This window comes from Nilaparvata lugens, chromosome 10 (genome assembly GCF_014356525.2).
Source record: "Nilaparvata lugens isolate BPH chromosome 10, ASM1435652v1, whole genome shotgun sequence".
Classification (NCBI taxonomy): domain Eukaryota; kingdom Metazoa; phylum Arthropoda; class Insecta; order Hemiptera; family Delphacidae; genus Nilaparvata; species Nilaparvata lugens.
The window spans coordinates 5,701,333-5,727,112 of record NC_052513.1 but is presented as its reverse complement, the minus strand read 5'-3'; the positions used below and the strand labels follow the sequence as shown (position 1 = coordinate 5,727,112).

Sequence of the window (25,780 nt, the reverse complement as noted above, 5' to 3'; positions counted from 1 at the left end):
TCCTTAACTAGAAGAACCGGTTAATACAGACCTTTTTTTATCACATAACCATACCTCACTTTTCTTCAGTGGGTATTTATTTTCTGCCATATATGTTTCTTGTAGATCTTCAGTTGTCATACCATGGATAAACATGACAGTTTCAATTCGTTGACAATAATAATTATAGCATTTTTTCTAGCGGAGAGGACTAACGTGGTATTGAAACCGTGATAATAAACTTTGAAGGTCCACTGATATCTCGCTATGTGTCTATCCGAAAAGATCATAATTGACTCAGGTTAGGATTTGTTAGAAGATTTCCTTCTGCCTGATGTGTGTCAAGGTTAGAGACTTGACTATAGAGTAGAGAGGCTAATTATTATTAGAAGTTCATTTCAAATGTTATTGTTCATAGAAAACGGCAGCATTCGTTATTAAATGTTGACTTCAATTGAAACAGATCATCAGGGTATATTTTAAATATGTATAATTATAAGAATAATCATCATTTCCAAAACATTCTCATCTAATTCAGCTCAACTCAGTTGCTGTATAATAATAATAATAATAATAATATCGAGTGACCTGGCTGGCTCCAGGTCTGGTGTTAGAGTTTTTCAGGTCGCACCTGATCAATTTCAGGGCCTCTGACATGACCTAACTGTGATAATCAGGATTCAGGATTGTAGTGAATAACCCATCAATATCTAGATTGCAATACAGTATTTTCGGAATTGAAAAAATACAGATGATCTAATAAATTCAATCAACGCAAAACCTGAAAAGTGTTAGGCATATCTTTTGGTGTCTGTGATCAACCACTGTGTATTTTTTTAATTTGATGAAAATAATTTCATACTTTGACACCAGCACTACACTACTAAACTTATTTCTTCCATTTCCTTCCTTCTTATAACTACAAAAGATGGAAGGGTGGCTGTTTGAGGCTAGCTCCACTAACTTCGATTAGATCTTTAAAATTACCTTCTGGTATAGTTCTTAACCAACCTAAAATTGTTAGTCAATTATTCACCCCATCATCACCCTTATCATTATCCACACACAGTTCTACGTCTCAGATTGGTATAATCCTCAGCAAAAATACATAAATAAATCACATGAAAAATGCTTGAAACCATGCCAGAGTAAATATGGAATTTGTAGTGTAGAAGAATCAACAAGCGCCTTCCAAGGTCCTAGATTGAGATGACTTTATCATAATTTTTCTTATCTATAGAGCTTTCATTTTGATAAAATACCGTAACATAAACTTCATTATCCATGACGAATGGAGAGTTTCACTTTCATTCTTTGTGGTATCTATCACACCTTTCGTTCAATTCACCCGCTTCCTTCTTTCATGTCTACATTCTACATTGCTAGACCTACTATCGTAGCCTATATGGACATATAAGGTTTAGTTCTCAACTATCAAGGCATCGTATATATTATATAGGTACCTATCAGAGCTGAAATAGATTCTGCATATTAGTGTAATATTGAATTCTTCTCATAACAACTCATTACCTACTTGAAGCTCGATATTGTATTGTTCAACTGTAGATCCATTCATCATTACATATACAAGACTTGGAATCAAATGAAGATTATGCTCTGAAAGTATAATTATATACGTAGCTGTAGTGAGGTCCACGTTATAATGGCAGTGGAGAAAGATAGGAGAACAACGTTGTCGAACTTCGGTCTTGTCAATGCCTTCTATAAAAGGTAGATGATACACGTTTATTAATGTAATATTAACAGTTTATTCTCGTTTAAAATAATCAGTTATATTTTATTAAGCAATAAATTATATTTTTAAATAATTTCATAATGAATTTTCATAATTAAGATAAAATATTTTGATAATTAGTTATTAATTCTACATTGTTAGAAGACGATCCGACAACAGAGCAGAGCGAGAAAGAGATAGCGCTGTTCGCTTTGTTGAATGATAGACAAGGATAGCAATACAATTGCTAATCCAACACTGATATTACAACGTGGACCTCACTATAGAGTAGGCATTAAACCTAATAATCTTCTTGAAAACAATAATCCTTGAATGAGATAATTGGGCATTTTTTATTCTATTCAGAACGTTTTCTGAATCAAAGTACGAATAAAAATACTGTAGGCCTATAGATGTAGTACTGCACACAACGTGTGGAATCAATCAATTTTGTTGGAATAAGTGCGTGAATATTAGTATTTTTCTATTTGATTTCTATATAGGCTACGGCAGACCATTCAATCATATTACTCAGGGGTGGCCACTCTAATACCAAGACTAATGACACACCCCAATCGAAATGTTCCAAATTTAGTATCAGACTCCCCTCCTCCAAAATAAGAGACCCTCGCAAAAAGAGTCACTATTTTAAACACGGCTAACCTTTTTTGAGACTCCCCCGAAATTGGTTTTTTAACACCCCCCCCCAAGAATTTCTAGGGAATCAAGTCCTCGGTTAAAAAAACGAAACATTTTTGTTGAATTTTGCGAGCAGTTTATTATTGTTTAGGGTCTAACGTTGTTAACTGCCCAGAAAAAAGCTGTTTTGAGAATTAGGATACGGTATTAGGATATTTTTCGCGTCTTCATGAGAATGAACATAAACTACCGCTTTTGAAAAACTTCGGAAAAACATGTAATCATTCATAGTTTCAATGTATATATATATATATCATTTCGAGACACCTCGGCAACATGATATGAACTATCAAATTCATATCAACGTAGAATACTCAAATGAGTAGAGGTAGGGCCTAAAGCTACACTACCATCTGCAATCCAGGAAATAGCTCTCTGCGTTAACAATATATCTTGCCTTATTTGACTCTAATTCCCTTTAAATCTTCTTTAATTGACGCTAGTGAGCTAAATCATGATCTACTCTTTTGTCGACTTCTTGAAAGAGCATTAGCGAATTTTATGCATTGTCATGATTATGTCAATGTTCAGGAAATGGCCTACCTACAACTCCAAGCTGATGATCCGCTATGATTTGCAAATTCTACTCCAGTGTTTATTGCTCTTTAATTGAGTTCATTACTCGATTTTGGTGATCAATCATGACCGGGTCAACTCAACTGTACATCATTAGCAATCGAGATTCGGTGAATTGGCAAAACGAACACTTCAATAATTATTAATTACTGAGACTATGATATGATTCGTAAAAAGTACTAGTAGGATCTCCTGTATGATAACGTGATAACTGATGTATCCAATCATGTAATAACGGATTATTTGTTGTCTAATTATAATTATAGTAGGTGAATAGCAATAAATTTTGTACTCTGCATATGGACTTCCAGCTCTCATCAAGATTATTTGTAGTTTTTGTTGTCCTAATTGGACTGGACTAGCAGCGTCATTACATCATTAGGAAGAATTTTTAAAATTGATAAAATTACTTTCGTGATTTGATGATTTGATTGAAAAAATTACACTAATTCAACGCTCTAGAATTAATGTGGGAATGTATTTTTCTTGTGATATTTCTTGAGATTTCTGGACTTCCCTGTTTAAACTTCCTGAATCGCAGAGAATATGATTATTAAATGAAAGACTGAGAAATTGTTAAAACCACAACATTTTTAAGTAATTTTTATTTAATTACCACAGTATTAACTTCAGAACTACACAGAAAGAATAGGATTATAACAATGTGGTTCAAATTTAATGGATAAGAACATCTATCAGTGATTCTATTTGAAATGGGATCAAATTTATCCCCCAAAAAACAACACAGAAGAAAAGTTAGAAAAATAGAATGCCTTTTTTACTTGATGACTGGCGAAGTTTGGACAGTAATGTCCTCTCTATCACTTAACCACGAAATATATGTACAGATACAGAGCATATGCATTTACTCTCACACAAACATATGCCACAGATTCCCATATGAAATTACTTTTGTTTCTGAGTTGAAGATTCTACGAAAAAGCATTTTAAATTTAGAATAAAAAAGTTGAGGAAACATCACAAAGATTAATAATGGAATAATTTAAAATCGGAACCTATAAGAATAAGTTCTCATGAAATTGGAAAATTTCATCAACTACTGTATAGAATAGGGTCCAATTAGTTTCAGAATAATTATGAATAATTGCTGTAACCTCTATCGAAATGACGGCAAATTTTGAAAAAATTGTGTAGTTTTTCTCACACTATTTTAATAACAGTTGTTGAAACATGATACACGAATCATTAGGCAACATGAAATTTAATGGAAACGAAACAATCTTCTAATTGAATACAAGTAGGCTTTATGTTTCAACAATAAGTAAGCTAACAAACTCAATTGTTTCATACATTGTAGATTAGGAAAACATTTCCATGTTCTACTTGGTTGAACTCTTAGCAACAGCAACACTCTGTGTTCAGCGGTGTAAAAAATGATTGCTACAATTTACTTTTACCAGGATAGGCCTACTGGCTGACTTGCTGACTACAGTAGGCCATACAAATGTATACCTAATACAGTGATAGCAATAGTACAAATATCTATAGTCAGGATAGCACCTTTATGGCTATGGGCTGTGGATGTCTCCTAACAATGAGCTATAAAGCGCCAGCTAACAATGGAAAAGAAAGTGATGTTGAAAATATTCTTGCCTCTGTCATAGCTGGAAACGGATTACTCGGCCAGATGAAGATGGATTTGGAGACGAGAGAGACCGAATGAGAGAGCCTGATGAAGATGGATATGGAGATGAGAGAGAGGGAGAGATAGAGAGAGCCTGATGGAGATGGATTTGGAGATGAGAGAGGGAGAGAGAGATGAAGAGAGAGAGAGAGAGAGAGAGAGAGAGAGAGAAGAAAGTAAGAAAACAGAATGAGGAAAGATGAAATTCAGATCAGTAGGAGAGTTTGGATAAACAGTGAAAAGTGTAATCGAAAGGGAGGTGCGTGTATAAGTGTGTGGAAATTGATGAATGAATAGCATTCCTGGTACAGACGCTAGATATGGGAATGCATTAGAAATAGGAATAAAGAGGAGAGGATAATAACCCAAGTATGAGGAAGGAGGAACTTTGTTCCTGAAATGATCAAATCATTGGATATAAATATAGGAATTAGTAGCCTATAGAAAAGAAAAGCTGATGAGTATGTACTAATATGAAAAAAAAGAAAATGCAAGGGGAATTCTATTTTTGAGAAAATCAGGGTCAGTAAGTTAATCCAATAAAATGTTTCCTCGTAAAGAAAACATCAAAAGTTCAGAAAAAGTGATTTGGAAGAGAGAAGGGTGATTTACGATCATGTTATGTCTTATCAGAGAAAACTTCTATAATTCGCGTGAACTATATCGCTGGCCTTCTGTGCTGTATTCTGTGGTCTTATTTATAAGGGAAACAGTGATTGTTCTATGACATTGCAATTCATATATTGAATATGGCATTAGTTGAAATAATTACGACCTAATGGTGATGGAAAACACAATTATTCTATGTTGCTGTGCTGTCCTAATTCTAATCTCATGAGTCATTTCAAATTAAGATTTTCTATAGATGGAAAAGTCTTTCATTACTCTCATAATAATCTTACGACGCGGAAGCTAAAATCATCCTTTGAGTAGAGATAAACACTGAGTCGTTTTCCGGAATATATTATGATCATTTTAACAATCGACAACTTATTCCTTCGAGTTGTGATCTCAGCAACTATTGTGTTCCGTATTATTAGGGAGCATGACAATACTTGCAGCTAAGTCTTGAAAAATATAATTATAATAAATCTTTGGCGACGCTTTCATCTCTTCTGAAATCTCCTAATGACAAACTTCTGTGATTAGTACCGTACCGGTTGCGTAATGCATAATATAGAGTCCGTAGTTTCTTTCTAATATGTTCTCCTGTGACTTGCAGCAGGATCTTACTTCGGTTCAAAATTTGATAACCGACTAGTCCTGAGCTTATCATACTATAAACTTCTTATCTCGATAACAGATTCAAATAAATTATGTATGTATAATATTTAATTAGTTTAAAAAACCAGGAACAACACCATCTATCTTAATAACAATGAATGATCAAGGAAAAATGAAAAAGAGAATTTCACGACTGTTTGTAAAAGTGAGAGTTTTCCTTGGTTAATTAAATTAATCACCCTACCCAGCAAACCGACGGTATTAATGATTTGGAGTTTTTTTGTAGAGCTAAAAATGAAATTAGTACCCCGGTCATAATGCTTGAAAAACAAAAGGAAAATTTCTACCAATAATATCCTCAGTTACTATAATTTTTAAGACTATTTTTATTTCCATCCATTAAAGCCTAACTTTCTCCTATTTTTTACTCTCATAAATCTTGAAAATTATTGTGAAGTAGGCTATTCAAATAGTGATAAAAGTGATACTGCGCTTTAGAAGAATTTTCTTCAATGAACAATTTTGTTTAGCAGGTTAATGAAGACTTCTCCTCCTAGTACTGTACTCCTTTCCAAATTAAGTGAAGATCTATTGTTGAAATCGATCTAAGAAATAATATATAATACTATCTTTATTTGGAAATTATTGGGATTAATCCTATGATGAAAATTCAATTTCCAACTAAATTACTGGAATTTTATGATGTTTTCCATCACATCTCTCTTGAAAATTCAATAAAAAATATTCTATTAATTTTATGTTTAACGTTCATTCAAAATCCGTCTATGAATTAATTTTCCAAACTGAATTCTAGATAAATTATTGTATCCTAGGTAGGAATGAGCACCGAATATGCCAGTTTTCTTCTTTAGAAATTTGAATAAAATATTCAATACCAAAGCGTCGCAGGCTTTAAAAATCGGTTACTACAAGACGTATAGAGTAGTATTAATCTCTCACAATGAAAGTAACTATCTAAAAAGCGTCGTGCTCCGAGTAAATTCTAATCATTGGAGCTGTTGGAGAGTGATATATGGAGTAATAACGGGAATTATAGTGGAAACACAGCAGAAATAGGAGATTTGAAGCCTGCATTCCATGCTGGAGCTGAAACATTGATTATGACAGAACACTACAGATTACGTACAGTTTTATGATGGAAAGCGAGGAGAAGTAATAAGAGAAGTAAGTGCTTTTGATTTATCTGGGAGAGAAAGTATCATTCACTATACAGGCACAAATTCTTCAAATTTATGTCTCTTTGGGAATTGTCATATAATCCTCCTACTATTGGGAGTCTATAGACTGTACAGTTCAAGCCACAAACATCCTGCTGCAGAAGACCTCAAAAGACCTAGAAGACTTCAGTCTATCTAAAATGAACGTTTATTGCGTGGGAGGAGAGTGCCTCAAGTGTATTGCGAATATACACGTTTTAATTGTATCAAATAAAGAATACCTATAACAATCCAATAAAGACTGCTTTGTAATATATTATTGGTTTCAGTGATTGTACCGGTTCGATAAGAAACGCACTCTGAGTACCTTAGATGTTTAATTATATAAGAATAACTAAGAATTCGATCAAGGATAAAAAACTATTTGATTGAGAATATAGTTTTCTTTTTGCAGCTCTGTAAATTAATTTTGAAGTCACCTTTCTCTTGAATTCAGATCGATTAAATTGACCGTTAAGTTAGTTGTCAATGAAATTGAGGCTTATAAATAAGTAGAAGTTGAACAGGATTCTTTAGGACAAGGACGGTGACTTCTGGCTTGATACATTTGCTAGGAAAGTTCAAAGTCTTCTGATTTGTAGAATAGAATTATTCTCTTTAATATCCAGTACGACCGTTTTACAGAGATGTACTTTTTGAACGATTTCGAAAACGATAAAAAATAGAAATGTTTTTTTCTTGGGTGTTGAGAAGTTGAATACCGTAAATAGTACTTTATTGTTCTTCAATGATAGTCAATCAATATCTTCAAAGTTGATGCCCACACAAGCTGCAGGTTTGTGCATAGGTGATGAAAAGGATAATAAATAGAGAGATGAGTGGACCATCTCAAACAGGTTTAGTACCTCGAGATGCAAATACTCAATTGGCATTGCATTTTATTTTGTAATGCAAATAATTTGTAGTATTTTTTATGTTGTAGAATTTGTATTGCTTTTATTATGTATTTCTAAGATGTTGTAATTTTATATTTCTGCCAATAAACCTTCAGTTTCAGGTAGGTCACCCATAGAGAAAGGAGTAGCATTTCATGCCTGCTTAAACTTTTTTCACAACTTATTAAAATAGCGAGCACGGAGCCAAACGCCAACCGCTTACCATTCAATTAATGTAAAGAATAGACTGGAAATATTAAATTACGGCAATAAAAACTTTGTAGTAGAATTTCAAGCTCGTTAAAAATTTTTTTTGATGTATTTTTAACCTTGAAAGCTTCGTTGAAACCCAATAATTGAAATTATTGAAAGTTTCAACAATGGGAGAGATACAAATTCATCTAAATTGTTTGAAGAATAAAACGATATCGGACTAAGCCTGATAAGAATACACTCTCCAATGTGGAATTACTATAGCGATTTATGTAGGAATACAATCTTTCAACCTGAAATAGTTATGTAAACAATCCTTTCTTACAATCTCCTGGTGCAAGAGATAATTTTATCTCTCCAATTCCAAACTTAATTTCATGGAAAGTTTTATGTTCGAGCCATCTCCTCTAATTCTATTGTTTCTCGACTTGAGCGACTATTTTGAGATGTAAAACTTCCATTGTATCTTGGTTCTATTTTTAAAATTGTATTGGAGTCACTGTAATCGTACTCAAGAGCTAAAACTTTCCACACTAGGTACCTGTAATAATTTTCATTGGAATGAAAAAAAAAAATAGAATCAAATCTATTATTCCATTGTATAGTAGCATTTAATATTATTATTTGTTTTCTAGAAAATTAATACTACAACCTACCATTAGAATGCAAACGTAACGATGACAATAATAATCAATCAATCAAAAGAAACTCCTCTATTATAATTAAAAGAAGAAATCCTTCTTCCGCATTGGCAATACAAACAACTATTCATAATGTGATCAATCCTATCCTAAATTGATAGTTTTGACTTTGATAAACTAAAAGAAAGCTATACTTAAATTGTCTTTCTTCTGATATTCCTATTTGTAGCTTAATTAGGCACTGCATCGGAGCTTCTTATCTATTTAAAATCAATGCTACCTATTTCTTTCGTAAAATTCCGTAAAAATTGAAATCGCATGTAGCATGCATGTTTATACGTTTACTACTTTTATGAAGATTGCTTCTGTCATCACGTAATTATTATCATCTACCTTTGTAAAACATGAAAACCCAACGTCTCTCATTGGAGGACACAATAATTTTTTCTAAAAATTTATCCAATATTCTTGCACAGTTAATAAAAACTCTCAATGAATGAATGAATTTCTCTAATTTATGTAATGTAGAGATAGTTGATTTTTTCATTGTGGAGATAATCGTTGGTATTAAATAAAGAACGTTGGCCTACATGTAATTCGAACTGAGAAAAACGCCGATATTGAATAATATGGGCCTACATGCAATTGAACTCAAATTCCACTCCTCAATAGTTATAAAACGAGAGATTGATTGATTGATTGATTGATTATATGCTTTTATTAGGGCGGAGTTAGGACTTCAGGTCCTCTCTGCCATACAACCTTTAAAAAAGGCTAATAAACGAAAGAGGGAGGCTAAGAAACAATCGAGTGTTAGATTCTTGAATATTGTATTGGTGGTGATTTAATAATCATCACTTAGGCTTGAAATACTTCTAGAAAGTCGCCTTTGTAAAATAATAAATAAATAAATACGTTTGATAATGAAGCATTATTGATACTTGAAACATTCAAGTATTGTAATTCATCATGTAGTTTATATTTTATTATATAAGTTTATAGTATGAAGTTACATTACATATATTATTTTCAATGAGAAAAATCCAGATGAAAATTATGTATTTTGATTCACTGGTGCTACCTTAAAAAGTTCACCTTCTCCCTTTTACTAGTTTTGCTGAGCTGAGATCTAATCTCAATCTTAATCGAGAGGCTGAATCGTAATGAAGGGTTGAACAAAGGGTACTCATTAAACCGAGACGTGTCAAATAACATCCCTGTGTACTAAGCTGAGAAAATAATAACTTATGCAATAGAGATATCTGCAGTTATGTAATACCAAGCCACATGCCTTGAACACCCATTAGGGATTTCATCTCTTAACGCCTAATTACCTGATATTAAAGGATTAGAGTCCTACCAACGATGATAAGATGTTTCTAGAAATGGATCAACGGATTGAATTGAAATAATAAAGTGGAATCATAATTGGATGAAAATTGGGCGAATGCGTAAGACTAATGTGTCTAGTAAGTAACTTTGAAACGACTCTACTAGACTTATCAGTTAAGACTTAAATTTATTGTGAACAAGTAACCTATAAATTAAATGGGTTGTTAGTTTTAAATTCGAGGTGCCTGCTTAATCTATCAGAAGAATAATAATCCTTTCCTAATCAATCAATTGAATAACAGCTTTCTTCATAAATACCTGGACATCTCGTCGTAACAAAATAGGAAGCAGAACGCTCAATATAATAAAATAATCAACCATAGTAACTACGAGTTCGATGATATTATACGGAACACTGTATTTATCACAAGCCATCCAGCTATATTACCGAGGGTAATATAGTTACTGTAGATCCAGCCTAGATGAGCTAGAGAGATATTTATCAAATTTATTTAATAACAATTGGAATAAATAAATTAATAGCGAATCTGTGTAACTGCAAATTGCAATTTCATGCTTTCATAAGAAGGCATCTAAAATGAGGAACATAATTACTGATAACTTCAATTCTTCCTACAGTTAATATTAGTTCGTTATTTCTGCCGTCTGTTGACGAAAATTTACTAAAGTATAACAAAATCTATTACTATAAAGAGTGATCGAATTCTCTCTAGGCCTGGTTTGAAATATGCCTCTTCGCCTACAAAATAGTGCATTCAATTCAAGATGAACTTTACTGACTGTATTAATGTCTAGATCAACATAATTCATTCAGAATGCACTTATGAAACATTCCGTGGTATGATTATATGGTTTTATGGTTATCATTATTAATCCAATCACAATCGAGCACGTGCGCTAAGATTATGATAACACTCACCTCAAGAAAAATCATGAACAACTGTAGCTGTTGCACATATGTTTTGGCATGTTTAACTTTTCTCAAAGTTTTTTGTTTCATATTGTTTCGAAAGTGATAGCACTACTTATTCTATAAAATTTCGCACAGTAAATAAACACAATGACACTGAATAAAAGATATACACTTTATTCAACACTACACTCACTAACAGATTTTTCCAATCGCGAAATTGTTTACACTCAACAAGTGAGTGTCAATTTCCTCCACGCAGACAAACAATGACAATGTGATCGGGAAATACACAAGTTGGAGAAATTCCTAATTATTGTTGACTGGGGGACTAACGTAAAATGTAGCCTGTATTGTAAACAAAAACTATTATAAAATTAGAAAACTTCAAATGTGAAGCTATAGTCAATGATTGAAAAGAAGGAATTTCCTGTACAAAAATATCGATACTAATCTATCGTCAATTTAAACCGACAAACTAGTTAATTAATCACAGGGAACAACGGAAAACGTTTTTTAAGAGTCAAGAGAGAAACGTTTAGTTCACTGTTCCATTGCAAACTGCACTTTTAAACACTTTGCAAACTGTAATGTATATTTTTGTCAAATGCGGGAAAATGTAATTAGATATTTCGATGACAGAAACGGTTTCAGTCCAGCCATTATGTTCGGATAATAATTGTTAAGGAGTCACAATAAGTATCACAGTATCAACGAAATTACGTATCTGATGTGCAATTTGAACCGCCTATCTAATTTGAATATAGCCTAAAAACTTCAGTTTTTACTGTTGCCGAGTTATCATTTCATGTTAAATATTCTTATATTGAACTAACTTGAAATTATGATTTTATTTCATTGGATCAATATTTTGTATTTTTTTGGAAGTACATATTTTGGAGTCAGACCATCAGAAGACTATTCAAAATGATGAATAAGCCTGTTTATTATGAATAACATTTTATTACTAATGTTCGGTATTTGCGGTTATCGATAATTTTACATTATTTAGAGGAAGTATACAACATTTTTTACGAAAAATAGTGCCCATTTCTAAATAAATATTTCTATTTGTTGTCGATTTTTGTATGGAATAGTATTTACAGTGGCATCTTATCAAAAATAAAAAATCTTTTTTGAATACTGCGGTACGGTACACGAAGTATGAGACAAAATAGAATTCATTTTCATTCAAAAAGGAAAGTTCAGACTTAAGTTAATGCAACTTTATGCTGAAAAAAATTATTTGATAGAGAATGAAATGTACTATAATATCGTGTCTAAAATATTTCTAGTGATGTGGTCTCCCCATAGAAATATTCATTCTAAACAGCAAGTTAGGACGCTTTAAATAAGCTACAGATGTATTTTGGGTTTATAGACAGTTTAAGATGAGGATTTTCAATCTATTCCGTACAGTGTTGGGTTATTGGAGCAACGCCCCGACCCCCGAGCTTTGTGAGCCCCCACAAAAAAATACGTTTTTATTGAAGGAAACTTCCGACTCTTAATTCAGTACACAACTACAAGGAATTTAAAGCAAATTCGCTATTTATCTAGATTAAAACAAACATAGATACTGCTTTTCTTAATGATAAATGAATTCATTATAAAACAACTGTGAACAGTTCAGGGTTTGGGCAGCTGTGATCCGTGCAAACCTTTGATTTTCGAACTCTTATCGAGCGTTCTTTCTCTCACAGGAACTGAAGACAACATTTTATTCTATTGATCAGTTCTTGTTGCAAACGTTCTCATTCGCATAAGTATGTTGAACAGCTCTTATCTGATCACTGGAGTTTTATGTAAGTGGTTTCAAGAATTCTGGATATTAGATAATAGTTCATGTAAATGTTCTTATTATAATTTGAAACAGATTATTAATTTGAGCAATAAATTTATACTTTGAGAGCAACAGGGAGAAGATAGCTAATAAAACAAATCAGTTGATGAATATGACAGAAAGGTATGAGAGAAAGTAGAATAAAGGAGATTGGCTGGAATTGACACCTCCACTTTGTGTGACAAAACGCTTCCTAATGGTGCTCATATTTTTAGTAGTAGCTCCCTCATATCGCTACAGATGGCAGCACTTCATGGGTCAGGTTCTTCCAGTAGTCAAAATCCTTGCAATTGGCTGGCATTGGCACCGCCCCTTTCTACGTCAAAACTCTTCCTATTGGTCCGTGCATTTTTAATTCACTAGTTCTCTCATATCGCTACAGATGGCAGCACTCCATGGGTCAGGTTCTTCAAGTAGTCAAAAGCCTTGCAATTGGCTGGCATTGGCACCGCCCCCCTTCTACGTCAAAACTCTTCCTATTGGTCCATGAATTTTTAGTTCACTAGTTCTCTCATAACGCTACAGATGGCAGCACTTCATGGGTCAGCTTCTTGGACTTCTCCAACATTGATCAATGATGACCAGTAATATTAGCAGGCTATTATGAGAGATACTTGATTCATTCAATTCAATGCGTAGCTCCATTGATCCAAAAATTATAGTAATGCCAATCAAGACTCAAAAAGAATATATTCTTTGTCTCTCCCCATTTCCAATCCATACAGAATTTTTTTAACTACTCTTTACAAACCAACCATAATTGACCTATTTGGATTTCCCAGGTGGAGAACAGATTAAACTTGAGCCATATTCTGCCATAGTAATAACCTGATCACCTCAGCTAAATAAATTCAATAATTGGACAACTCAGGTATTTCAAACTGGTTCAGAAATAATCAATAAATTCTTGTTGTATAACATTGTTTCAACTCACAATAACAATGGAAAACCCCAAACCGATTTACGTCACAATCTCATTGCAAAATGGCCAGTATTGAATGACTACTTCGAATGCATTGAAGTTCATTCATTGAAAACCGGTTGAAAGCCATTAAAAAAGTAGTAGGCTAGTCCTGCCATAACAGAAATCGATAATTTTTTTGGAGGTCAGGTCCGACAAATTTTTGCACTAATCCAATTTCTCAGTCGATCGGAAGAGCTTCTCTTGATTACGCCTTATGCAATGCCTTTCTCGGAACACTCTCAGAACTTGTTTCGAATTATTGTTGTTCACCTGAAGGTCAATCTCCTATTCTCTATTTTCGGAACTGGTACCTTCTCAAGCATTTAATTGATAACCCACACAGTGACGTCTAACTTATGTTGTGGTTACAATAATTTATGGCATTTGTATTTAGTTTGAAAAAAAAATGTGCTGGATACAATGTGGTCTTCTTCCACTAGTTTTCTTTTTGACTCGCTGTATTTCTAGCATAGATTGAAATAGTATGTCTTCTAGCATACTTTTATCTCCTTCTCTACATATAGGAGAGTAGTGGATGAATCATCAATGTGAAAAAATGAAAATCTCCAGAAGCTGTAAATTTCTATAATATTGTAAATATTCTTTCCTTCTTCAAGCAGCTAATCACTCTTCTTCCCTTGGGTTTATTCTACAGCAATTGATTTGTCACGTAATATATTAATTTAGTTTAGGGTTTCATTGAGAATTCCAATTTTGTGCTATTGTTGTTCCGAACTTTTAATGAATAAATTATCCACCATAATATGATTTTACTACTCAATCTATTGATATTGTCAAAAAGAGATACTTTTGCCAAAAGAGAGGCTTTTATTTTAATTAGAATATCAACCTTTTTTCAATATTCTAGAACTAGAGAGAGCCTTGCGCAAAGTTCAAGCTAATTACTTCATTCAGTTGAATTAATGAAGTTTTCTTCGGGAAATTGCGCTTGAACACTCCCGCCTATATAGGAGAATTTTTCTGTACCTAATAATGCTAATTCCGTGAATAGTGATCTGTAGCATTGATTGCTACTACCATAGAGAAACAATAGCATAAGAAGTACCTTACGCTACTATTTCTCTATGCTACTACTATTTGTTTTTTTGTGGTGGAAATAAAATTCATTATTCATTATTTCTAATGTAGTGTAACTAGGTTGCCTCCAATAATCATCCAAAACAGCCATCAGTAGTTAGTTGCCTGCGAACTAACTTTGCTTTCCATTGAAGATGGTTCGTGTAATTATCAGCAGTATGTCCTTTCCTTCTTCGAGCGGCTAATTACTCTTCATCATAGCCTGGCGTAAATAATTACGAAGATCAAACTAATTTCTCACTGACGAAATATGAAACTCACCTCACATGTTCACGAAATCGTAATGTTGAACATTGAGTTATGCTCTATTCAAGAATCTAGTCGTTCCACATTTTTCAAAACATCTCTAGTACATATCCGTTGTTATTAATAAGAATTTGAGATGAATAAAGTTCACTTTATCGTCTAATCTCTTGTGTAGTGATATTGAATATTGATATAAAAATTAAAAAAAAAATCAAAGTTAATATTTTAACATAAATTTTTATCTTTCACAACATATATGTTTCAACTTTGAAGTCAATTACACTCTACCAGTGACAACTCATACGCTATATTTTCTCTATGACTTCACACTAACGTATGCTACCTACAGTAGCCTATTCTTTACCAGTATTTTCTTATTCTCGCATATTTCACTTCCTGTATACTGTATTATCTTAGTGCTCTAGCCTGAATGGTATGAGAATGTTATTTGAATCCTATATTAGTGATAATAATGTGAAATATTTCTTCTATGTTTGGTTTTGTAGCATCTAATTTTGAAAATGTACTTTGTGAAAATAATTAAGGACTGAACATTTTGTGAAGTGATCAACTCCAAGACTTAACCCATTTCTGACTATGTGTAGGCTAACCTTATCTAAATTTGGGAGAGGAATAGCACAAGGATACCTTATTTTTTCTCTCCCTATCATTTTGATGTACTCTACTTATATTGTATGAATCAATAAAGAATAAAGAATTTAATAAAATGCATATTCAATTCTTGGAATTGTGTAAAAACATGAAAGAAAAATATGCTGAATGAAGGGTGCTATCCATCTGTGAAGTAATGCCGTAGATGAGAGAAATAAACTCATGACTTCTCTAAATGTTAATTCTTTGTTACTTTTGTAGGTGAACCCTCTCTGAAATTTGTTTTGATTCAGTAATTCGGAAATAGAGATTCCAAGCCTAAACCGGGAATCGCCCCCTTGATTTCCTGTGGAATAAGGTAAGTCTACTTTTTACAGAGATATATCAACATGAGGGATTATTTCTAAAAAATTCTACTATACCTGAACTTAGGGTTAAAACTTAGTGGTGCGAGAAAGTTAGAGTAAAGCGGAAACATCTGGAGACATGCATTATATTCAACACCCGCAGCTTCTCTGCTACCCTATAACTTTGCAGCTCCACTAAGTTTTGATTCTCAAGGCCTTAATCAAGCAGTTAAATTTTCAGTTTCGTAATTATTGATTCAGAAATTCAAATAGGTAAATAAATTCACTGAAAACGTGAAGACGTTATTGCAATACTAAATTTGAAGTGTTGAAAAACATTAGCATTTCAGTATACAAACCGAAATTAAGCCTACCATATTATAACTTGAATCCTGTTCAACTCAAATTCTTCAAAGTTCAAGTCTTTCTCAATGTCAGATGAGACAAATAGATAATAAGATGGTTGTTTCTGGAACATAATATTGATATTATTTCTATTACAATGTTATATTCAACAATAGTTCAAGTTTTTCCTATCATTATTGAGTTATTACTATCACAATAATGTTTTCATTCAACAATAAAACTCAGTTTTTTCATGTAGAACGCAATCCCACGAGTTATCACAAAATTACGCATAACAATAATGTATAGGCTAGGATAGATAGGCCTAAATGCTCGTTTAGCCTAGCGATCAAGGTGAGTGCGGTTTTCTTGTTCTCTCAGCTCAAACCCTGAGTTGATGTCATGCTACCATCGACGACCATTACGCTTGGAAATAGGTAATCATGTCAAAGACCAGTCATCAGCATTACTATTGATGCACATCATTAAGCCGGATAATGTTATCAAGGAGACTGCAATTTTGCACTCTTGCATCGAACATTAGAGCATTACTGATGTGCATTACTCTTCCCATTGTGAAATTATTCAAGTATATGAAAGTATTCAAGTATAATAATTATTTGAAACAGTTTGATGAGTATGAGAAAATTCGTGAAAAGTACCGTAGATTATAAAGGAGACTATTCTCAATGCAACCAGCAAGGGACACTTAATTTATGGGAAAACTCGTGAAAAGTACCGTGGATGATAAAAAGGAAATGTATTTATGTAACTTGATGTTTGCCATAGGTCTCTTCAGACCTGACAAAGGAAATTGAATAAATCAATCTAGAAAGCTTCTAAAACCAAACAAACAAGTTCAATTTTTCACACAAATTATGAAGAAATAACTGTAACTGTATAACACAGAAATACAGAATCAAATATCAATCCTTAGAGGCGTTCAGGCATAATCCCACGGATGGTAGCTTCGCACCGCGTGAACCAAATATCCGAACCAGCGGCTCCTCTCGTACTGAGCAGGATTACTCGCCTGTGATTGGTCATAGCTGTTCAATAACTCTTCAGACAACTCAGTAAGGGACATTTATGAGAAATTCATGATTGTGAAATAGATGAATTAAAGGAGACTTTTCTATAGACAACCAACAAGGAACACTACTTATATAAATAAAGAGCGCCTTCATCTTGATATTGTTTTGCACCGCGATTTAGGGATTATGTGAAGAGGCTGGTGAGATTGAGATGTAGGCCTATCGAAGCCCTAATTTGAGAAATTCAAAAAGGCATCTTCAGTGCATTATGAAATATTTGTTGAAGCATTCAACAAGTGGGAGTATTGAAGGATTGTTAGCGAAAGCGTTCTGATGAGAACTTTTTATAAGATTTGTTCCACTTCTTATCACGCTCTGACCAATCTTAAAGTATTACATTTAGGAACTGAAACACAGCCTGTAAGAGATATAGGTTCATAGTACTATAGTCTATGATTTAATAAAGGAAAGAATTGGCTCATACATGTACGGGAGAGGAAATTTACGAATGAAACATTATTACGTCTGAACTACTCAACTTTTGCATATAGAATCTCAATTTACCGAGGATGGTTATAGGTCTATTTCGGATTCCTTGAGATTTCAGTAGGTCAAGTTTTCAGTTTAAGTTTTCAATTAGACCCTTTCGGAGCACGGGTTACCTGCTAGTATTAAATATGTAATTCGCAAATTCCGAGGTCGTGAACCTACATTCTGATAAGCTGAGCTACGCATCTGATAGTCGATCCTCAAAAACAAAACAAAAGGAATCATTATGAACTGAAAGTTTATGTAAGTTGATGAGCTGAATGAAAGTTTCAATTGTCTCATCCAGAAGCCAAAAGAAGAGTTTTTGAGTATAAGAGTATTTGTAATGCTTAGTAGCTCAACCATATAGAAGACAATAGCCTATAGAGATTGAAGCAGTAGCCTACCTAATCAATCAATAGCCTAACTCCTTGAAGTTAGCACTGACAGAAAGTTGCCTAATTATGTAACTGAGGAGGATCACAGCCGATAGTAAAGAACCGATACTCTACAAATTAAGTTTCGAACCATAAAAAGTTTGATAGCCTGCAGTTATGATGTTGGGTAATAATTTGCTATTTAGATTGACAGCGTGCCGAGATGAGTTTCACTTTTCGAAGCGTATTTTGTGATTAGGGCTTTTTATACAGTTTGTATACAATAGAGTGGCGGTTAAGGAGTACAATCAGTGGTTAAGGAATTATTGTCAATTTTAAGTGATTGTTCTTTTCCAAGGAAGGCGAAGAAAGTGTAGAGTTTTGAGTTATATAATCGATCCGCAAAGAAGCATGTCAACTCAATCGATAAACCACTGATGGAAGCTTGAGCAATTCTCCAACTCAACTCTATAACTATATATACATTACATTCAAACACCTATGCAGTGAACTCACTCATTCGTCGTATGTATATTGTCATATGTAAACATATGTATACAGTTTAACATACAAATAATACACTTTTGGTGGGCTCAATATTACCATAGAGAAAAGAAGGTATACCATAGTATAGGGCGTTTATGTTCCAAATTTCACTATTAACTCAAGCCGATAGTCTTACGGTAGTAGTTCTTTTTCGTGGAGCTATGTGAGGCTTGAAGTCTCTCATACTGTGTCGTTCTTACACTCTCAACCCAACAAAACAGTGAAAATAGGACATTAGTCGGCTTGAGTTACGGAAATACTCACTTCAACAAAACAGTGATAAGAGTTAACAAAATATCGACTCGAAATTTGAAACATAAGCGATCCAACCACGGGATATCTTCTTATGTCATCTTTTCTCTATGATATTACATATAGTAAAACTGAGAAAGTACGCGAAATAAGTAGAAATGGGAGAATTTGTATTGTGTATATTGATTGGAAGAGCTATATGTTTCCTGAATTGCTGTTCCTCGCAATTAAGCATTTGACTACACTATATAACAGGGATACAGGGGTGACCCCCCAGTGACGCCCCCTAATTTCAGCAAACTTCAGCTTCAGAACTCCCCCATAAATTAAGGACCCTCGCAAAAACTCGTCAGTCGGCATGTTTACACATATCTGACCTGCTTCGGATCCCCCTCCAAAAATTTCAATGGCGCCGTCTGCACACTTATTAGGTATTATAATATGCAGGAGTGCCTCCTCTTGTGGACCTCTTGCAGAGCATAAATAATACATAGGCCCGGCTGCACAAAAGCCGGTTAAATTTTAACCGTGATTAATTTCACGAGAACCAATCAGAGAAGGCGTTTTTGAAAAGCGGCTTCTCTGATTGGTTCTCGTAGAATTAATCACGATTAAAATTAGCTTTTTACATTAAATTAGCACGAATCACATAGCTTTTTATATATAACTACTGCACCCTGCATATGTAACAGAGTGGATAGAGCTGATTGGAGATTCTGAAAGTGTGTAGTACATCAGTCCTTCGTTAAAAAAAATAGCTGTTCATTGGCATTGTGATAAATAATGATGAGAATTCTATTCTTTCACATTGGTTTTATTGATATGAGAGCTGTAACATTCTTCTGATATGTGAAAAATATAACAATTCTGTCATAATAAATTTGGCAGACGTTCAATTGAATTGCTATCAAAGAACTGAGACATGATTCAGGAAATGATCAATAATCGAAGATATTGTAGTCACCTTCAATTCAATACTTTAATTAATTGGCTATTGTGATTGTTGAAAATTGTTGAAATGTACAGTCAATATTTTCAATTGAATTATCAATACAGTATTGTTTTAGAGGTGAAGTATTGAGCTTGCGATAAGCATAAGCTGATAATCTAAAAAGAGATTTGAACTTCTTGATAGTCCAAATGGAGATTGAAATTGCAGTGAGAAATCATCTATTTTATCGAATATTGACTATTTATCAATACTTAAGGCGAAAATTTCTATACTGTAATTATTTATATAAGAACAGGAGATTGAATCCTCTGTCAAATTCTCAAATACGAGCTACTAGCTCTCATAAATTAAGTACTGAATCTTATAAAAATGCAGCTTGTGTCAATATGTAATTGAATCTGAAGAATATATTCAGTTCATTCCACTACAATAGAATTCGAATATCTATAATTCACCATAGAGCTAGTATTTTCTTCTTCAGTCGAGAGAAAGCTAGAAGAATGCTGTAATCTATTCAATCTATTTGAATAGATCCTTGGCTAGTAAGTGGATTTAGGCGTAATCTTCACATAACCTTGAGTAAATAGCTCCAAATATCTCCATAAATTCATCCTTTTCAAAAAAAAGTTCCGATGATTTTTAAAAGCTCTTCAGTGGATAGACTTAAAAGGATATAAATTTCCTTGCTTCTTTTTGTTCAGACAGCCAATACAAGTGCGCACGCATTTTATTTTCGAAGTCGTTAATAAGAATGCACTGCATGTCTTGACATATTAACATATGCAAACAATCTGATTCGAAGCAGCCTGAGAGTTATGCAATACAGCTAACAACATCACTGAGACAATACTCACAACACCATTTTCAAGACCAACATACATTAATAACTTTCTAATCTTTGTAAGATCAACCTGACAACTCTAAATATGAACCGAGATACTTTCTCAGATTACATGCTACGTCTTTTGCCAAATTTATATGCTACGCTTGATCTTTCAAATCCATTAAATTACATGTTTGATGTTTGTTATAAATGAGGTAATATAAGGACGAACGTATTCATGATACTCTCTATTGAATTGATTGCATATCTTGCTTGCAATTGCTGGTGTATCGAATTTCACCTGAGCGTCTTGCAACATTCACTAGCAATCATTAATAATAAAATGAAATAAGATGAAGTATGACTCTCTACTTTTCTGGTATAAACTACTAGGATATCCAAATGTTCGATAAAGTGATCAACTGCTGAAAAATGTTGATTTTACATTTAATCTAGTCGTGCATGAAATTATTTAAAAATGATACCACGGTGTAATTCTTTGTTATAAATTTTCCAAGTAGTCCTATCAAAATACTTGAGGAAACGTTGGTATTTTTATAGAGCTATGGGCCACAATATTTAATTAGTTACTTCAAAAATAACCTAACATTGAACAATGGTATCTGATAGATCATAGCATCATTGCTTCAAATTTATCTCTCATCTATAATATATTAAAGGAAAGAATTGGCTTATACACGTACAGGATGGAAAATTCACGAATGACGTATCATCGCGTCTGAACTACTGGACTGATTAACTTGAAATTCTGCATATAGATTATCAATTCACCGAGGATGGTTATAGGCGTATTTTAAATTCTTCAAGATTTCAGTAGGTCAAGTTTTCAGTTTCTCAAGTTTTTAATTGGACCCTTGTGGAGCATGGGTTAGCTAGTTTCAACTAAAGTTAAATCCTAGATTATCCTCACAAACTAATATCAGTATAAGCTCACTGAAAACTTCCACTCAAACACACAATTTATAATAAAAATATTGTTAGCATTCTTCAGTGATTGAAAATGAGCCTAAAGAGCCTTCGAACAAAGAGGAGATAATGTTAACCAATTTCCTGTGAACTGCAAATGAAAGGTGAGCTATATGCAATAATTGTGCATTGAACAGTGTACCGTTTCCGAAGCGTACATTGGAAATGATTTCACTTATGCTTTTGTAGATGCATTTCTCATAACTGTGTAGGAGTGGAGATTGGAGTTTCTGCACACCTGAGACAATATATTTCCCAATTCAATACCGTGAATTCAATGCCCATGATAAGAGTGTAATAGTTGTATATGACTAAATGAATAATTGATAGATGACTTCAATAAGAATCTAAGGATCAAGCCCCAAAGATGACTCAATATCAAGCGTCAATCAAGTTGTAAAAAGGAGTCCAAGGACGAAGGACGATGCTCTTGCATCGAGTATGAGAGCCTAATCGTTCAAGTGCAGTCAGTTATTAAAGTTGAAGGATAGAGCGAGTTTCACTCATTCAGAGTACATTGCCGTGAGGCCTTTCACTTGATCATATGGAATGGAAACCCCATATCTATTCTCTAATAAATCTGGATGTATGATTCCATTGTTGAAAGAGGGAATCCTTACAATTTACTATGATCTATGAAATTATTATCTTCTGTAATACCATGCATAAACAATAAATTGAATCAGCTATTTGTTCATTCGTTGATGGTGATACTCACGGTAGTTACATGTTTTTTAGGTTGTTCATTGGTGTACAAAACATAAAGTTTGATTATTCTGTATTATACCTTTCCTTCTCCATGTCATCTCTAATAATAGTTTCACCTTCTACTCCATTTTATACTGCATATATATTTCAACCTACTATTCCACCATGGCTCAAAGTAATGAATCGAAATTAATGCTCCTATGAATGTTTTTTGATAATTCATTAGAGTGCTTTATGGGCCGCGTTTCTTTTACAGAATAACGAGGCATTCTAAATCAAACTCTCAACTTCAATACTGTTAGCACACACTATAAAATCAATCTCTGAAATTATAGACCTTTAGGGCCAAGCCACACGAAGCGTTTTTAAGGCTTTTTCAGACGTGTCGCCAGGGCAGGATGCAGGTTGCTGATTATCAACTGATTCCCGAACGTCAACCCATCAGCCAATCAGAGAGCTTCCTGCCCTGCTAACTCGTCTGAAAACGCCTGAAAAAACGCTTCGTGTGGCTTGGCTCTTGATGAGAATCTATTTCTATCGAACTAAACTTTCTGTATTCACAAATTTTCCTTCTGTTCCTTTTTGTATACCATCTCTTCCTTCATTGTACAACTTGATTCTTTTTCTCCTCCTCCTCCCCCTCCTCCTCCTCCTCCTCCTCCTCTTCGTCCTCCTTCTCCTCCTTCTCCTCCTCCTCCTCCTCCTCCTCCTCCTACTCCTCCTCCTTCTCCTCTTTTCCTTTGTCTTATATCTTCTCCTTCTCCTCCTTCTTTTTCTTTTATTTCTCTACCTTCCCTTCCTTCATCAGCTTCTTCTTTTTCTTTTCTCTTATACTACTCTATTAAATTGAACTTTAATCTATTTTCCTTCACCCATTCCTTTTTTATAGACTACCTCTTCCTTCGTGGTTTTCATTTTTTCCTTCTCTATCTCCTCCATCTCCCACCAGTTTTTTCTCCTTCTCCTTCTCCTCCTCCTCCTCCTCCTCCTTCTCCTCTTTTCCTTTGTCTTATATCTTCTCCTTCTCCTCCTCCTCCTCCTACTCCTCCTCCTTCTCCTCCTTCTCCTCTTTTCCTTTGTCTTATATCTTCTCCTTCTCCTCCTCCTCCTCTTCGTCCTCCTTCTCCTCCTCCTCCTCCTTCTCCTCCTCCTCCTCCTTCTCCTCTTTTCCTTTGTCTTATATCTTCTCCTTCTCCTCCTCCTCCTCCTACTCCTCCTCCTTCTCCTCCTCCTCCTCCTTCTCCTCTTTTCCTTTGTCTTATATCTTCTCCTTCTCCTCCTCCTCCTCCTTCTCCTCTTTTCCTTTGTCTTATATCTTCTCCTTCTCCTCCTTCTCCTCTTTTCCTTTGTCTTATATCTTCTCCTTCTCCTCCTCCTCCTCCTTCTCCTCTTTTCCTTTGTCTTATATCTTCTCCTTCTCCTCCTCCTCCTCTCCTCCTCCTTTTTCTCTTTCTACGTTTCCTTTAAATGACAACCAACTTTTCTTCTACTCATCATCATCATCATCATCCACCTCCTACAGATCTATCTCTATCTCTCATGGCTCATTTCCCTCCTCCAAATTAGAATAAATTAGAAATGCATTTAGCCAGTCGCAATTAATAATTTAATGAAAAGTAATATTGCACTCACTCATCACACTATGACGAAAATTTCCATCAAGATAAGAGCAGAATAACATTAAAGGATTTCACGTACAGGTGTAGAGATATGGAGATAACATGAGGCACTTGCAAGATTATTCCAGCTAATTGGAGTATGACGTTCATTAGCCGTACATTTAATCAGTACGGTAAGCGAATGTTCATCAAGCTTCTCACTTGAAATGAAATCGTGTCGAGAAAAGCTAATGCACTAGGTTGACGATCCAATAGATCAAAATAGAGTTTAAATGAAAAAAAAAAATATAATGGCAAAATTATCTCAGAAAATCTGTACTGGAAAAAATTCCAGCTCAAAATAAAAAAAACAGCTTAAATAGGTTTTCAGAAGCCATTTTTATCGGGTTATGAGATATATGGAATTCACTAATTGAGTCTTCAATAGATTTAACGCAAGATTGTTTTTAGATTTGACTTCAAATATTGAGAAATCTCTGATATAGGCTACATACAGATAATATTATAGTTGAAGATCAGCGGTTCCCAACCAGTGAGTCGCGGATAGATTTTTTGAATCTCAGCAAATCTATTTAATTGGAAATCAATTGAAATTCAAAATTAATTTCTCTCTCTCTACAAAGTTCAAATTTATTATCAGAAGGAATAAACATAACATTATCTTTTTGTGGTTCAATGCTTGAAGATAGGTGGAAGACGAGAGAATGTAGACCTTCTCCGGTATGATCCTTTTTGCCAAGTTTCATTTTCGTATGATTGGCCAACTGAAGGAAACATATTGCGGGACAAATGAAAACAAATCAATTCGAGAACAATAATTTCAATGCTAGAAAACCTTGAAGAAATTATTGAAACTGACCGCAAAACTGACTTGGTTAACAGTGAATCGATACACGGTCGTTTCTCTTTTTTTCAGTCGTGGGACACCTCAAACCTCTCTTTAAAGGCTTCACCTTGTAATTTAGACACAGGTATTAATAAATTCATAATTATCAATGAGTGAATGGTCGTGCTCAGATATCTCGTCAAATATTTATTTTCCGACAAAGTGGAATTTCACTAATCACCCTTGAAAAATCTCCAGTCACCTTGAAAATGTTGCATAAATTTACGACTAAACCCACTCTGAATCCGATATCGGAATGTTCCAACTGTGATTGTAACAGATTTGAAGAATCTCAATATCGTATATTAATATCATTGACGAATTTAATGAGCGGGGGGAATCGTGTTAGGCCTTATCTTGAATTTTTGAGACTCTTTAGGGTTCATGGGGGGATTGTAACCTGGAAACTGGAAACCCCCCCCTTCTCTATGCCGCTGATAGCAGGTTGATTGGATTGAATTGATAGATTATTCTATTGATGAGAAATTTAGCCACATTGAAACATGGATCCAATCATATAAAATT

At 33.9% G+C, this 25,780-nt stretch overlaps 2 protein-coding genes and 1 long non-coding RNA gene across 4 annotated transcripts in view; 2 read left to right on the top strand and 1 right to left on the bottom strand.

The window, feature by feature from the left end:
- Positions 1–25,780, top strand: part of LOC111058466 (gastrula zinc finger protein XlCGF57.1-like) — a 110,565-nt gene that overhangs the window by 8,202 nt on the left and 76,583 nt on the right. The gene's annotated exons all lie outside the window — the stretch shown is intronic.
- The window catches only part of LOC111064365 (SEC14-like protein 2), a 49,176-nt gene that overhangs the window by 17,118 nt on the left and 6,278 nt on the right, over positions 1–25,780 (bottom strand). Inside the window, exon 1 of one of the 2 annotated variants that reach the window (XM_022352081.2) lies at positions 11,098–11,651. The exons of the other annotated variant lie outside the window; for it this stretch is intronic. Coding sequence (XP_022207773.1) covers positions 11,098–11,178 — 81 coding nt within the window. The 5' untranslated portion in view covers positions 11,179–11,651. Of the gene's footprint in view, positions 1–11,097; positions 11,652–25,780 lie in introns of those variants that run through there. 2 annotated transcript variants of the gene reach the window in all.
- LOC120353238 overlaps positions 12,596–25,780 on the top strand; it is a 25,790-nt gene continuing 12,605 nt past the window's right edge. Inside the window, exons 1-2 of the long non-coding RNA XR_005572243.1 lie at positions 12,596–12,893; positions 16,113–16,209. This is a non-coding gene — a long non-coding RNA (uncharacterized LOC120353238). The remainder of the gene's footprint in view (positions 12,894–16,112; positions 16,210–25,780) is intronic.